Source organism: Podarcis melisellensis, assembly GCF_964234715.1.
Source record: "Podarcis melisellensis genome assembly, chromosome: 14".
NCBI lineage: Eukaryota > Metazoa > Chordata > Lepidosauria > Squamata > Lacertidae > Podarcis > Podarcis melisellensis.
Window position 1 is genome coordinate 32,645,204 of NC_138546.1, and position 16,659 is coordinate 32,661,862.

At 44.0% G+C, this 16,659-nt stretch overlaps 2 protein-coding genes across 2 annotated transcripts in view; one reads left to right on the forward strand and one right to left on the reverse strand.

Moving 5' to 3' along the window:
- LOC309356816 (F-box and leucine-rich repeat protein 13-like) overlaps nt 1–16,659 on the forward strand; it is a 243,429-nt gene that overhangs the window by 4,403 nt on the left and 222,367 nt on the right. The window lies entirely within an intron of this gene.
- SNRPA1 (small nuclear ribonucleoprotein polypeptide A') lies at nt 1,645–11,333 on the reverse strand. The gene is made up of 9 exons (XM_081888776.1): nt 11,175–11,333; nt 8,517–8,664; nt 8,254–8,332; nt 6,542–6,588; nt 4,808–4,910; nt 3,854–3,933; nt 3,334–3,409; nt 2,502–2,595; nt 1,645–1,885 (listed from the first exon to the last, which is right to left on the reverse strand). The coding sequence occupies exons 1-9, from the start codon at nt 11,254–11,256 to the stop codon at nt 1,827–1,829; spliced, it is 768 nt and encodes a 255-aa protein (XP_081744902.1). The 5' UTR covers nt 11,257–11,333; the 3' UTR covers nt 1,645–1,826.

Consider the following 16,659-nt stretch of genomic DNA (forward strand, 5'->3'; position numbering starts at 1 on the left):
CCCCATCCCAGACAGGACAGAAGCAGCTAGGTCAAGCCACAAGAAGCCCAGAGATCTAATGGTTGAGGGAGTCCCATCAATAAGAACTGACCCCTCCCACAGCAAGTAAAGAAGAGATACTTGCAATGTTAGTGCGCTCATACCCAGAGCATTTACTAATAAACAAAGGGTGGCAGTGGCAGGCCCTTAGACACTAAAAATGGGGAACTGCAGCCACTGACTTGATTTCACATGGGGTGGGGGCGAATGGAGGAGAGAAGGAACAATTCAGAATTCCACTGAGAATGATCTGTCTCTCCCCAGGCAGCTTCCCGGGTGCAGAGGAGGTAACATAAAACCCTGCCCACTTTTAGCTCTAGCTCCATTTACCACAAGCTACAGCCCTGTCCACCAACAAAACGTACCTCCCACAAAACACCCCCTAAGGGAATCTGGACCTCCACAAAAAAAAGAGGTTCCCCACAGTGTTCGGGCTGAATGATGGGGGTGGATTATTATACGGTGGATTCACATTCACACATCCATCACTCACCAAGGCATGTAACAGAAGCAATGCAGACGTTCTGGCTGACATTTGTGTCAAAATAGGGGTCAACCTTACCTTCTCTGAGGTAATAACTGCTGTAGTATAGTTATTGATTCACACTTGTGTGCATGAAAGGCCTAACCTGAGCCCTGAGCTGAAGTTGCCAGTGTGGGTGTGGCTTACTCTTAAGAGTAGGGTTACCAGTCGTCCCTGGATTTGCAAATCTGTCCCCTGGAAATGTGGCAGTGGCAGCCTCAGCAGCCCGGAGCCAGCCTGGTAGCACAGTTGGCTCTAGCTGGCTTCAGGAGCTGCTCGCTACCGCCGCCACTGCCGAAGGGGAACCAGGGACGTCCAGTGGTACAGATCTCCTGCCCCCTTCCCCCTTTGTTTTGACAGATCAGGGGAAGCTTGGGAGTCATGGGTGGGCGGGCGTTGACCAGGAGGGGCGCAAGGTGCGTGGTTTCTCTGGCAGGCAAGGTGCAAAGCCCTTCTTTTGAACCCTGTGATATATAAATGCGCAGGTTTTTTTTAAATAAAAAAACTGGGCAACAGCCACCCACCCGTGACTCCCCCCGATCAGTCAAAACAAAGGGGGGGCAGATCGGGGGGAAGCTCAGGAGTCACGGACGTGCGGCATGCTGTTGCCCAGTTTTTAAAAAACTCTGTGCATTTATGTTTCACAAGGTGGGAAAAAAGGGCTTTGCACCTTTATGCAATATGAATGTTTGCTTGGGCCCAGGGTCTTTTGCCTCACCATCCCCACTACTGTCTCCCTGTTGCTACTCAGCTTCCAAAAAAAAAAGTGTCCCCGGATTCATTGAAAAAATCTGGTAACTGTATCTTAGAGGCCTCTCCTCCAACCATTTCTTCTCTGTGATTTCTGGAACAAACAAGAAACCACGTGGCCATGGCTCTCTGCAAGTGAACTGCATCTCTCCAAAAAGAAAGTTTTTAAATGAACAATAGTTCACATGTATGGAGGGCAAGTGCAAACTATGGCTTGAAACTTTAGATGTAATGGCACCAACACATGCACATGGGGGTGGGACGGTGGTACACGGAACATAAGGCTGCAATAATATTATTTTAAAACCAACTGATTGCACCAAATGTTATGCTGCGTTTAGGAAAAAAGTTTTAATTTTACTTCAAAATGTACAGTATAAAAAATTAACAAGAGTGATTCTGAACAAAAACTACAAAAAATAATAATAATTCCACTTCAGCAATCAATCAAAAGGCTTTGACAGACAATGGTACAGAGTATTCTGCAGACTTCCCAGATGCAGAAAAATGCATTTTAGGATCCATTGGCAATTGAATCTTCCTCCATCTCTTCTTCAGCCTCATCCATAGGGCCTAAAGAAAAGAGCACAATTTCTTAATATTTTAATCATTCCCTCCACCACAAATGTGAAGCTGATGATAAGGAGTGACTGTACAGGTCTGCTTTTTTTATTGTATGGAAGTATTCTAAAGATGGGCTTTTGATGCTTCAAATTTAGCTCACTAGCATTAAGTGAATTTGCAGGTTCTTAACTTGTTTGCTTCCTCAAGCTGCAATAACGGCTATTCTACTAACTACTGCTGCCAAGAAATACTTAATTTTGGATAGTGGCCTTTTCTAGGCTATGGAAAATCCTAGTTTTCTTAAAACTTCTGTCTAAAAATCAGAAGCTGCCTTATACCATCTTGGCTGTGAGTCATGGAAGACCTGCTCCCTGCCTGGCAGGCCTTTTCCCACCTGGCCTGGGAGTGCAGGGCTGTGATTGACTCCAGCTACAAAATCCAAGGCTGCTGAACAGATTCTTGGGCTGGGGTATTGTTTGGCGGGTGGCAGGGGTGTGTGTGTTGCTCTTATTGACTTCTGGCAAAGGCCAACTCCCCTGCGCGGAGAGGAAGAAAGAGAAAAGGGACAGTCCAACCTCTGTTCTAAATGTCCTGCAAGAATAAGGGTTCCAAAGATATTCCTTACCTGCTTTACGATCTCTGCCAGGTATCTGACCAGCCTGCAACAGACCCTTCAGCCTCTCTACTTCAGCAAGTGTTGTGGCATTAGCAATGGCATTCTTAAAGGGAAAAAAAATCAAAGGTCACTTATGCAACACTTTTAACATTAAATTCAATGCCTGTTTCACAACAATTGAACTGTGCCTATTAAAACAGTGCTAACAAGACTGGTCTGAACACCAAAGAAGAAGAAGAAGAAGAGTTTGGATTTGATATCCCACTTTATCACTACCCAAAGGAGTCTCAAAGCGGCTAACATTCTCCTTTCCCTTCCTCCCCCACAACAAACACTCTGTGAGGTGAGTGGGGCTGAGAGACTTCAGAGAAGTGTGACTAGCCCAAGGTCACCCAGCAGCTGCACGTGGAGGAGCGGAGACGTGAACCCGGTTCCCCAGATTACGGATCTACTGCTCCTAACCACTACACCACACTGGCTCTGAAAACGATTCAGCATGTCAAGAAGAGTTCAATTAAATTCCAGCTAGAGGGTGACATTTTATTACCTATAACATTTTAGCTGTTGCTCCTTAGACAAATACATATTTAACCTACTGATATCTACCCCTAGCTATCAGACTTTGTTGATCTGGCCACTTAGAAACTTGAATTTTTGCAATAAGGAGCAAGAGAGTTATAGTATGTTTACAAAATCTGAACTCTTTATTTGCAAAGGAAAGCTACGCAAATTATGTCAGTACCTGAAAAACAACACACACATAGATAATCTTCTGGAAGTAAATGACAGTGAATGCTTTTCTTGGTAGATTCCTCCCTGTACAAGTCTGAAAAAACATTACCTTAATAGCCTCCACATCTCCTGGGGAAGGGCCCACCTTCTTTTTGTCACTTGGCAAGCCAGCACCTGGGTTGAAACTTCAGAAGGAAAAAAGACGCTTTGTTAAAGTCAAAGCGTTATTGTCATGCTTCTCGAGCTTCCCAAGAGAAGTCTCCGGAAGCACCAATTTCAATCAGGTGTAGTATCTCATCTTTGTTAACAAACTGATACAATCAAGTAATAGCTCCTTCAGAAACACCAGCAGAGTGACCTTCCCACATCCCACCCTTTTAAGAACCTTTTATGAAAAAAATATCAATCGGATGTGTTGTTCAAGCTGCTAGCTTGGGTGTTAAAACTGTCCGGGTTCGTAATGTACTTGTCGAGAAAAAGAGGCAATGATTGCCATTCATCAACTAGGCAATTTTGGTGCTAACTAGTGCACCGACTACTCAATTTTCTGACAGCCCAAGAGTATTTACAAACCGGCTGTGGTGTTTCTGAAGGAGACTGCCAGTTTAAAGTGGTTATCTGTATCTTACGTTTTTGCTCTCCTGGCAATATCCTTTGCAAGCTGTGCACCCCGCTTGCCCTTGAACATTTTCTCTGCCTCCTGACGCTCCTACAGCGATACCACACACACACACAGAGTTAATGCAACATTCAATAGAAGCATGTATACGGTACATAGCTCCTGTCTCCCAAAAAGAAATGGCACGGTGAGGTGCAATTCTTGAAAAAAACCAAGGTGGCATCAAGATGAAGCCTTAAAATTTGGCCCTAGTGAAACCTATAACCCTTCACAAGAAAGATCTATTTTCCATTTAGCTCAGATGGCAAGGGAGTCCACTGAGATATTCCCCACCACGCAATAGTTCCTGTCCATTAATTTCACTTCAAAACAGTATGAAGTTGATTGAAGTCACAGCCAGCAGGCAAACTAGAGTTTATTTGTTACACAAGAAACTAACATTTAATCTCAAAGCATATTTGATGAGACTCTGCTTTCTTTCCTCCAGCCACAGCTGCGGGCAGGGAATAGACACCCCCCCATTTCTAGGAATTACCTTCACAGAAACTATTTCAAGTAAATGGAACACACAATAAGATATATAGTAAAAAGCTTCAGCATGTTTATCGTCTGAAAACTGCTTCAAGCTTTCATTTAGGCTAACATTTGCTGATTGGTGAGGAGAAGGCAATCCTGTATTTATGTTAATAATGATTCAAATCTAAAATACAGTTCCAAATAAAAAAGCTTCCAGGCTTATGACTGCAGATTCATAAATGTGTTTTCATGATATCGGTATGGTCATGAGAAAGACATTCAGAATTACATTTGCAGAGCCATAGCCATAAACAAATGTCACAGTCTGAAAATGCGTTATAATGAGAAATATGTTATACTATAGGCACGAAAAGAAAACTCAAGTAGTAAACATTTAAATGCATAGCTTCTCAAAAGACAAATTCTTCACAATTGCCAAAACACTTACTTTTAATTTCACTTTTTGGAAATCCAGGACTCTGACTTGTGGGACCTTGAAGATGACATACAACCTATAATGCTTCTTATTTGTCACTGGATTCCTTAAAATACTGAAGGGAGGAAAAGGAGAAACATATTTACACAGTTCAAAGAAAGGCACTGCTGAAGAGGAATGTTTTGGCCCAACATTCCCTATTGCCAAGTGTCTTTCCCCTTCATCTCCCAGGTTCTTACCAATGTTGGGAATAATTATTTTTAAGAGGCCAGACCAAATGGGAAGACCCCAGTCCTGCCAACCTCTTAACTATGCTTTGGTCCACCAGCCACTTTGAGGACGGAGGTAAAAAGCAGAGTTGCTTGACTAATTAAAGGGAGATTAATAACCAAAACTAAACCTGATTACACTATTTGATGAAGAATAAAAGCTTTGATTGCTGTCACCGTTAGTGGGTTACTGATGTCAGAACTGCTCTCAAATTTAATTTTATTGGAGGCAGGACCTACTAATCTGCTACATGTTAATGCATATCTGTTTGTGATGCTCATGAACATGAAAGTTCATGCAAACATTACAATCAGAGACAGAAAGACGTGGCACCTATTTCAAAGACCTATGATATCCGGAGCCATCTGTGAATCAAAATATTATCTGATAAGTAAACTACATGAAGCATAATATTTTCATTTTCATTTCATTCTGAAAAAGCCTCAGCAAAATGTTAAAAAAAATGAACTATGCAAATGTTAATTACATAAAATAAACATGGATCCCTTCAGTATATAATTATTTATCTCATCATACTTTTATTATACTCTCCTCTTGTGAAGAAGCATCACTCTGTGGTAAGAATTCACATCTAAAGACCCCAGGTGTACATTTTTATTATTTTAATAATGTTTCAGCGTTTCACTTTCTTTGCATTTAACTGTTAGACAGAATGTATTAGGCTTGAGTTTTGTGCGCTCTCATTTGTGAGACTCTCCCGCCTACGCTGCATTCCATCTCTCCTTATCTGACCTTGAAAGCAGCACAAATGGCAGGATGTTTTCATATGAGTTAGTACCAGAGTCTTAATCAGAAATCCTTGGAAGCTTCCTGAAAGATAGATGGAGAAACGTCAGCAAAGAATGATAATAGACTAGGCTGCCAGGGCAATGTGGGACATCCAATACCCAAAATGGGCAAAAGGTCTAGGCACTGCTGGTCAACCACAAGGCGACAGCAGGGGGAGTGGAAAGCAGGAAAAGGCCATACATTTTTTCTGTTTCATGACCTGGAACCTTTCCTGACATATGTGAAGATGTTTTATGACTCTTCGTTTGCTGCGTTTGAACTGCTATATAAGCTTTTGCTCTGAAGTGCCTCTGAGCAAACCCTCTCAACTGGCACTTTGGGTTGAGCTCTATTGCAATAAATAAAATAAATAAAAACGCTGAGTCCCTAAATCTGGATGTTGGACTTGAAACAGTTTCCTTGGTTCTGTGGTTCATTTAAAAGGTGGTCCCTCACCTGGGTAACAAACAGTGGGGGTGTAGAGGTGAATTCTTACCACAACTGCACACTCAGAAATCCCAAGAGACCTTTTGGAAAACAAAGCAAGCCCTCTTAGTTCTATTAAGTGCTGAAGGCTTCAGGAAAAAATATTTGGCAGATCATGTTGCCAACCTTAATTTATAGGCCAGACGTTTGGTAAGGAAGGCATATTATAATATTTGATCACAAAGGTGAATTATCTCATACCTCAGATATGTTAGTGATTTGACAGTTGCCAAAGGATCTAGATCACCCTGAATAAGAGAAACACAAATGCAGTTAAAGATTTGTTAATATACGTTTTTCAGTTCACACTCAGCCCCTTAACCAAAAGTTAATTATACTACAGAATAAGGATCATTGCATGCATTTCAAACTTTATAGCTTAGGAACAGTTAGGCTTAACTCGCTATGTGAAACATGTTAAACACATTTGTCTCAGTTGTATGGCTTTACATTGTAAAAGCAAGACAATTAACCTTTAGTGTCTTTGCATTCAAAAATTCACCCAGAACAGCAGCAACAAAAGTTATTTATGGGGTCAGTTTACATTCTAGGGTTTATTTTCAACTGATTTTTTTCACTTGCTTACTGAGCTCTTCTCCAAGGGTGTGTATGGCTTACTACACCCAACCATATTGTATGTAGATGCTATTTCCAATTGGACATTGCTTCTCTACACATATAAATGCACCAAAAGAAAAATCTGTGATCTTATACGGAGACAACACGTGACCATTTTCCTATACAGTGGTACCTCAGGTTACAGACGCTTCAGGTTACAGACTCCGCTAACCCAGAAATAGTACCTCGGGTTAAGAACTTTGCTTTAGGATGCGAACAAAAATCGTGCGGTGGCAGCATGGCGGCCCCATTAGCTAAAGTGGTACCTCAGGTTAAGAACAGTTTCAGCTTAAGAACAGACCTCCAGAACGAATTAATTTCTTAACCCGAGGTACCACTGTACAAATATCAATGACAAAACTGCATATTAACAAAATACAGTGTCTGATTAAGAAATAATTTTAAGTTCAGGTTTTTCAGGTAGTTTTGGATCATAGAGCTTATTTGTTTAACTTTGCTTTTCCTAAGCTCAGGCAAGCCTTTATGGCCATTTATTTTCAGACCAAGCAACCATCCAAGATTGATGGTAGATATCAAAGGACTGCCATGCTGACTGAAGGCAGCAGGAGTCCATTAACATTTGGAGGGCAACAAGCTTCAAACTGTTGTTTCTGCAGCTGGCTTGATTAAACTTAGCAAAATTTGTTACAAATCACAATCTCTAGGTCATTCGCAATGATAAGCTGTGACCAGTGGAAAGCAAAATTTAACCGCTGCCAAGGACTCCCAGCTGCATGGAAGGAAGAAATGGGAGAGCAGTGTTGTTCAGGGTCATCTTGCTCATGCATGTAGCACAAAACCATGGTTTAATGTTGTGTGCAAACCTGGGCCATTTCTTTATTTTAAGCAACAACATGGAAACAATATTCTGAGTAACATTTCACTGGTATTATCTGCTACATTGCAACTGCTCTCAAGAAGTCAGAATGGGTAAAATCTCCGCTGAGAAAGTTGCCTCATGTAATCAAAAAAAGGCAAAAAAAACCCCTATCTTAGAAAATTTTGGGCCTTTCTAGTGATTGCGTGTATGTCATTCAATCATTCCAATTTCTTTCATTTTTTTTTTTAATAAATATTTATTGGAGTTTTTAATAAAAGAAATACAAAAATAATAAACAGCATTGCTTTGTTTTTACAAAATTTCATAACATCTTTAGACTTCCTCACGTCTCCCGCTCCCACTTACATCATTAATAAGTTTTTTCAAGCAAATTATCATCTTATTTGCAATTTTATAACCACTCATTTAAATACAATAAATCATTCCAATTTCTTTCAGCCTTTATTTCACTTACCAATTCCATGATGTTATTGTTGGTAAGAATGAGCTCCTTGAGATTTGGTAAAGACTGTTCAAGTCCCTCACCTATTCGGCTAAAATAAAATAAAATGGGGGGGGGGGGACACCATCAGAATAATTATTATCTTGGAAGCTGTAAGTCCTCTTCCCCAAACTTCAGCTGCTTTTAAGCTTACACTTGAATAAGTGGTACAAGAAGTAGAGTATCGAGAACTGCAGCCAAAGAGACCTCAAAATTGCAGTTGGAAAGACACTCACCTTAACCTGTTGTTATTCATCAGCAATGTTTTCAGTCTTTTCAGCAGAGGAAACCCATCTAACTTCCGAATCTCATTGTCAGAGAAATCGATAGCATCAAACTGGTCCAAGGTAGCGCCCAAGTTCTCAATCACAGGGATCTTATATCCTGATGATGCAACATGGGACAAAAACAAACAAACTATAGTGCAGGGAAAATATATACTTTGGGTATGTATTAGACAACATTGGAAAGAAAACTTTCACCTCAGTATTCCTGACAAGTCTGAGAGGATGGACTTGGGGTTACTCAGTGAAATTGTGTGCCAGCAGTTTTAGGATAGGCAGAAAAAAATAGTACTTCAAAGCACTCAATACTAATTTGTAGTTCTCACTGCTATAAGTCATGTTAAATAACGGGTGTGCCTTTGCTCACAGGTAGAGCACATGCTTTGTTTGAAGGTCTCGGGTTTAATATCTGGAAAATTCAGGTAGAGCTCAGAGAGGCTTCTGTCTGAAACCCTAGAGAGTCACTACCAGTCAATGTAGAAGCAACACTGAGCAAGATAGACCAATGGTCGGCTCAGTATATGGCAGCTTCCTTTGTGGTAATAGCAGTGGCGTAGCGTGGGTTGTCAGCACCCGGGGCAAGGCAAGTAATTTGCGCCCCCTAACCCGTGGAGCCAGGTAAGGGCAGAGAGCTGCGAGTATAGCGCCCCCCCCCAGATGTTGCGCCTGGTGCGGCCGGCCCCCCTGCATCCCCCACGCTACGCTACTGGGTAATAGCCATTCTCTTAAATTGCTTTAAAAAAGCAGGCTCACAGAGTGAAATTCCATCAACAGTTAACAGCTGCAACAGCTAATTAAAAGGTCTATTCTTAAGAAATCACTCTAGATGCCAAATACTTGTGGGAGGGAGGGAGGGTTATTAGGTGTTTTTGTTTTGCTTTGGTTTGTATTCTGTGTTCCCATTTTGCATTTTTATGTTGTGATCTGCCCCGTGATATACAGATGAAGAGTGGTATAGAGATTTAATAAATTAAAATGAATACTAAACATGACGGTGTAAGGGTCTTCATTAGCTCCTTTTGAGTTTCCTGGAACTGTGTGGATGGCCTCTTATTAGAGACTGTATATATATGCAATGGGACGTGGGTGGCGCTGTGGGTTAAACCACAGAGCCTAGGGCTCGCTGATCAGGTCGGTGGTTCAAATCCCCACGACGGGGGCACGTCAAAGTGCAAGTACAGTGGTACCTTGGGTTACAGACGCTTCAGCTTACAGACACTTCAGCTTACAGACTCTGCTAACCCAGAAATAGTACCTCGGGTTAAGAACTTTGCTTCAAGTTGAGAACAGAAATTGCGTGGCGGTGGCGCAGTGGCAGTGGAAGGCCCTATTAGCTAAAGTCGTACCTCAGGTTAAGAACAGTTTCAGGTTGAATGGACCTCCAGAACGAATCAAGTTCTTAACCAGAGGTACCACTGTAGATAAATAGGTACCACTCCGGCGGGAAGGTAAACGGCATTTCTGTGCACTGCTCTGGTTCGCCAGAAGCAGGTTAGTCATGCTGCCACGTGACTCGGAAGCTGTACGCCAGCTCCCTTGGCCAATAAAGCGAGATGAGCGGCGGAACCCCAGAGTGGGCCACGACTGGACCTAATGGTCAGGGGTCCCTTTACCTATCTACAGTACAGTGGTACCTTGGGTTACATACGCTTCAGGTTACAGACTCCGCTAACTCAGAAATAGTGCTTCAGGTTAATAATAATAATAATAATCATAATAATTTTTACTTATACCCTGCCCTCCCCAGCCAAGGCCGGGCTCAGGGCGGCTAACAAACAATAATAAAAACAAATTGAATGAATACAACTTAAAAACAAAATTAAAATACAACATTAAAATATTGAAACCTCATCGCAGGAGGAGAAAGGAAAAGAAAAAAGAAAGAGGGGGAGGGAATCAAATTGGCTCCAAGCCAAAAGCCAGGTGGAACCACTCTGTCTTACTGGCCCTGCGGAAAGAAATCAGATCCTGCAGGGCCCTGGTCTCATGAGGCAGAGCGTTCCACCAAGCCGGAGCCAGTGTTGAAAAGGCCCTGGCTCTGACTGAAGCTAATCTAACTTCCTTAGGGTCCAGGACCACTAGGGTGTTGCTATTTATGGACCTTGAGGCTCTCCGTGGGGCATACCGTTAAGAACTTTGTTTCAGGATGAGAACAGAAATCGTGCTCCGGCGGCGCAGCGGCAGCAGGAGGCCCCATTAGCTAAAGTGGTGCTTCAGGTTAAGAACAGACTTCCGGAACTAATTAAGTACTTAACCCGAGGTACCACTGTATATGCAACAGGGTTCTTCTTACGCTAGCATCTGTCCATTATTTTGGGGGTGCCCACCGAACCAACTTTGCTCCTTAAGACCCAGGTGACCTCTTGGGCATTGGGCTCCTATTACCACCAGCTGCAACAGGTACGCCAACCACACCCTTTCCAGGACAGGGGCGGCGCGATCCACGTGGGCCACCTAACGTGACCCTCTTGAGCCACCGTCCCCCGACTCAGCTGCCCCTCCCGCTTTGCCTACTGCCCGCGCGCTTCAGGCCTACTCAGGCCAAACAAGCGCCGCGCGCTTCCCGCTCCCAGGCCGCCGCCGCCACCACCACAAGGCCGCGTTCCTCACCGCGCAGGTCCAGCTCCCGGTCCCGCACGGCGTTTGTGTACTGCGCCGCCTGCTCGATGAGCTCCGCCGTCAGCTTCACCATTTTCGCTCCCCGCGGCCGCCGCACACCAAAAGGAAACCTGAGCGGCACGCCGACGGGGGAGCCGAATTAATACGCATGCGCCGGCCGGCTGCGCAGCCCGCAGAGCCGAGTCGCCGAGCCACGTAGACGGGGTAAATCGAGTGCCGAGCGGCGCCTTCGGAGAGACGCTTGCTCGTCGCCATGGCGACGCTTTGAGTTCTGGGAGGCCTGCAGAGGCTTTTGGGTCCAGTTGCGCTTACCCTCGAGAAGAGAAGCATACGGTGCCCGCTTGGTTAGACGCAGTTAAGTAACGTGCATTTAACACAGTTCTGTGCATATTTGCCACCAAATTCCTTTTAGCACAATTCTGTGCATACTTACAACTAACTTCTGTAGCACAGTTCTGTGCATAAAAAGGTAAAGGGACCCCTTACCATTGGGTCCAGTCGTGGAGGACTCTGGGGTTGTGGCGCTCATCTCGCTTTATTGGCCGAGGGAGCCGGTGTACAGCTTCCGGTCAGCATGACTAAGCCGCTTCTAGCAAACCAGAGCAGCGCATGGAAATGCCGTTTACCTTCCCGCCGGAGTGGTACCTATTTATCTACTTGCACTTGATGTGCTTTTGAACTGCTAGGTTGGCAGGAGCAGGGACCGAGCAACAGGAGCTCACCCCGTTGTGGGGATTCGAACCGCCAACCTTCTGATCGGCAAGTCCTAGGCTCTGTGGTTTAAACCACAGCGCCACCCGCGTCCCTACCTATTTATCTACTTGCCACCAAATTTCTTTAGTACAGTTCTGTGCATACTTACCACCAAATTCCTTTAGCACAATTCTGTGCATACAACCAAATTTCTTTAGCACAATTCTGTGCATACTTACAACTAATTTCTTTAGCACAGTTCTGTGCATACTTGCCACCAAATTCCTTTAGCACAATTCTGTGCATACTTGCAAGCAGGTTCTGTTGAGCTCAGAACGGATGCTCCCAATTAAGCACACGTACTGAATGTTCCAACTGACCTCTGGTTTGCAGTCCTTGCTCCTGATGAATTCTTGCTGTTTTATCCTTACTTTGTCATTTGGTGAGTAAAGAGCACCAGAATAGCCCCGCTGGATCAAACTGAAGGTCCGTCTAGTCCAGCATCCTGTTCTTAGATTGGTTATCCAGATGTCTCTGGGAAACCCACAAAGAGCATGGCAGCATAAAAACCCCTCTCCCCAGTCGTGATCCCCAACAACTGGTATTCAGAGGCAATCCTTAGCTAGATGGTCTGATAGCATAAAATGTCATGTCATGTCTCGATTGTAGCAGTTTTGCTGGTGGAATTCAATGAATTGAGGGGGCACAATTAAAGTGGATTTGTTCTTGTGCTGTAAACATATTAAAAATGAAATAAAAATGGTCCTTTTTGCAGTAAGGAACTCAGTGGGGGATGCACTACGAGAAAGTGTGGGATAACAGTTGACCTGCATATAAATAGGCTTGCCATATGTCCTCTTATTCCAGGACACATCCTGTTTTTCATGGGTATGTTAAAATGAGAGTCTTCATAGTGATCCATAGTTAATAGGAGAAGGTGGCCGATGTGTCCTTTGTTTTGCTCTTCAAAATATGGCAACTATAAGTCAGAATGAATAAGCAGCCAACCTCTAACAATCTCCCTGCAAACTTTCGACAAACAGATCAGGATGGAAATTCAACCAACAGAACATGTGGATGCAACCCAAAATATCCTAGACAAGCCACAGCAGCTATTTCCTCTGCCATACATAATTTTAAAATCTTTATTTTTCTTTCACTGAAGACCACATGGTGGCACACTAGCGTCAAATAAATTTCCACTTCTTCACTATTCCATTTGCAAGCTATTTAACAAAGGAAAAACGTTTTAATTTTATGGCAGTGCAGATCCAGGTAACAGACATCACTAATAAAGAGGGACACAATTTGCGGCTAGCCCACATTTTTGCCAATGAATACAGCAATAAATTATTCTGCACTGTGCCACACTCTGCCAAAGGTGATTATTAAAAAAACCACTATTGAGCTTTTTTTGGTTCCAGTCGGTCACCCACGAGTGTGAAAATTTTATACAAAAGAATTAATAGTTGCCTGAAAGAGTTTTTAAATTATTATTGTGTACAACCAAGATGAACTAAGAGCCAGGTACAAGGCCCAGCCCTAAAGAAAAGTTATAGGACAGGGAGGGGCATATTTAGGTGTCCTCCAAATCTCTGGTTTTATATCTGCAAGAGGGGATTATGTAGAACAGAGGAAGCTTTTTGGCAGCTAGCAGAACAGAACAGATCTGAATCTTTCTGAACCCCCACAGAGCCACCTACCTGTCAATTGTCTGGAGGGGAGGGCATCTGCCTTGCCAGAGTAGTCTCCACCGGGAACACACTGGCAAAGCAGCACCCAGCTGGACTGAACACTCCACTATCCAGCTGATGAGAGGAAGTTTCAATCCTGCAGAGCGGTACCTGGAGGGGGGGGGCTAGCCAGGTTATTTTTGCCCTGGGTGAAGCCTCCAGAGGGATGCCATTGAGGCCCCCAGCCCCCCCCCTCTCTCTCTTTCTTTCTCTCTCTCTCTCTGTGTGTGTGTGTGTGTGTGTGTGTGTGTGTGTGTGTGTAAGCAAATTTGCAGATGGGGTGTGTGTGTGCCAAACTGTGTCTTTGACCCAGCTGAAATAAAGCCTAGTTTTGCCCCTGAATCCTGCTGGCTGCAGGGATCTGCTTTGACAACGCATTCCGCACAGGGGATGCAGTGTCGCAAGTACTGTAATGCCCAGCAGGTCTGAGCCCAACCCTCTTGCCTATAAACTGATGGACTGTGGGCATGGCTAGAGAAAATGGGCTCACATGCTAACCTGAGCCCTGCAGTGGGCCAAGACTGGTATCCCCCACCCTTGTTGTAAAAGAGGCTGCTGAAGCTGTCAAAGCAGTCTCTTTGTTAATGCCCCCAGCCAACATTGCTTTCTTGCTAGGCCTTTGGCTTTTAATTATCTGTGGTCCCCTTCAATGGGTGGGGTGTTTTAATTCTGCTTTTTAAAAATTTGCTTCTTATGTGCTTTGTTTTATGGTGGTTTTACTGTTATTTATTTATTTATTGTTGTGGGTCACCTTGGGTTATATTGGTAGGAAAACAATGACGAATAAGTTTAATAAATAATAAGAACTCTGAAGTTAGTGTGGCTTATGTTTTCAAATTGTGTGGAAGCTGGGTTGAGGAAAGACACACCAGACAGTTGTATTTCTCAAGAAATTACAGGATAGGTATGGATTGTGGCTAACGTCATGCGCACACAGCTTGAAGCAGCGGCAGTGGGAGCACACTGGAGCGAGAGTAAATGGTAACGCTGTTCCTCTCCCTGCTGCTAATTGCAGCTGTGTTCGTCACCGGGAGTTGCTCGTGCATTAAATGCGGTGTCTATTAACTTCTTTGCCCCTGTGGTATTTGCTGAGAGTGTGCTGGCATTTCTACCACCGCTCCTGTTTGCGGAGATTGGGAGACGGAAGTTCTGGACATGCTGATGACAGGATAGGACATTATTATAATTACAGCTCTGGGTCAGGGAGAAAATGAATGTATAAATCACAGGCCCCCACATTCATTCTCCTCTGCTGCTGGGTTTTTGTGACCCTGAGAGACAAAAAAGCATGCTTCCTTGTGGTTACCAAGGACCCTTGCTTGTACCACAGTTAGCAAGGGACAAGCTAGTAGTTTTTTTAAGGGTGCTGTGAGTTATTAGGAGACTCCTGTACCCCCCACAGACCTACAATTTCCAGAGTTCCCTATGAAGACAGATGGACTGTTAAACCACTCTAGGAGTGGAATAAGGGTTTCTGAACAACTCTGCAACCTTAGGAAACTAAAATGTTTCTGTAACTAAAAAGAAATAAAAATAGTTGTATCTACAGTGGTATCTCGGGTTACATACGCTTCAGGTTACAGACGCCGCTAACCCAGAAACAGTACCTTGGGTTAAGAACTTTGCTTCAGGATGAGAACAGAAATTGTGCGGCGGTGGCGCAGCAGCAGCGGGAGGCCCCATTAGCTAAAGTGGTGCTTCAGGTTAAGAACAGTTTCAGATTACGAACGGAACTCCGGAACAAATTAAGTACTTAACCCGAGGTACCACTGTACTTTCCTGTTATTGAGCTTAACGCAAATTGAGCAGCCAGCCTTCCCTTCAGTTTAAACACAGGCATACTTCTGAAACAATCCTTTCTCTTCGTCGGCAAGTCAAGCCTCCCTCACAGTTGTCAAATGAACACAAATCGCGCACACACCATTTTTGTAATTCCAAGCAGGGCGCCAGATTTTCCAAGGTCCACCATAAATGGCTGATGGGCTGCATTTTTGCCCCGTGGATTATGAAGCGCGCAGGCCAGATGTCAGGGTTTCTCGTCGGGATTTATTTTTATTTATCAGCCGTGCTTACACTTTGAAGAGCTTTGAGTAGCTTCCATATGGTTCCCACATGGTCTCCTGTCCAAGCAGCTGACAAGTAGAAGTTACTTTGGGGCTAGCAGATGGCCCAGGAGCACCTGGTGATACAGGCCTGTCCATAGTCACCAAAGTTACTGTATTTACTCGAATGTAATGCCAAATTACGTTGCGAAAATTAGGGTGTGCATTAGATTCAATGGCACATTAGATTTGTGTAAATACAGCAAGTGGCTGCAGGCCCGATCAGTATTATGGGTTGCCACTAGGAGGCCTATATACATATAGGGCTTTTTTTCAGCTGGAACTCAGTTCCAGAATCTCTGAGCTGGGTGCCACTGCCGTTCCAAGAGAACAAGGGAGGTATTCATGATAGGTTCTTGCACCTAGTTTTGATAAAGCTGCTAATGGACCAAATACAGACACCTTCAAGTGTCCCTATTTTCCAGGGACATTCCTGGATTAACAGAAGCTGTCCCGGTTTCTGATTTGATCCCCAAATGTCCTGTTTTCCCTTAGGACGTCCCTATTTTCATCAGAGAAATGTTGGAGGGTATGAAATTAGCATTTGAACAGGAACAGTTCTGAAGGGGGAACATATATATATATATAATGCACATGTGTCACCTGCTATCCAGATACTGCCCACCAATACTTGAAACACAGCAGCTACCCCGGCTTATAGGACCTCAGAAGAGGTATTTTCTCCTGACTGAGAAATAAGAGGATCAGAACAAAAGCCCATCTAGTCCGGGATTCTGGGCAGCAGTCAACGTTGTGCTAAAATGGTCCATGAGAGCAAGCATTTCTTCTTGCCGGATGGATGGATTTTTCTTTTCCTCACACATGCTGTTCTGGGGGCTTCTCCTGAACCCCCCACCCTCCTGGGGGCGAACAGTGGGAGGAGAGAAGGGAAGCCTCATTGTGCTAGTGGAAGTCACTGCACGGGCTTCAGCTGGGAGGGCCAGTTAG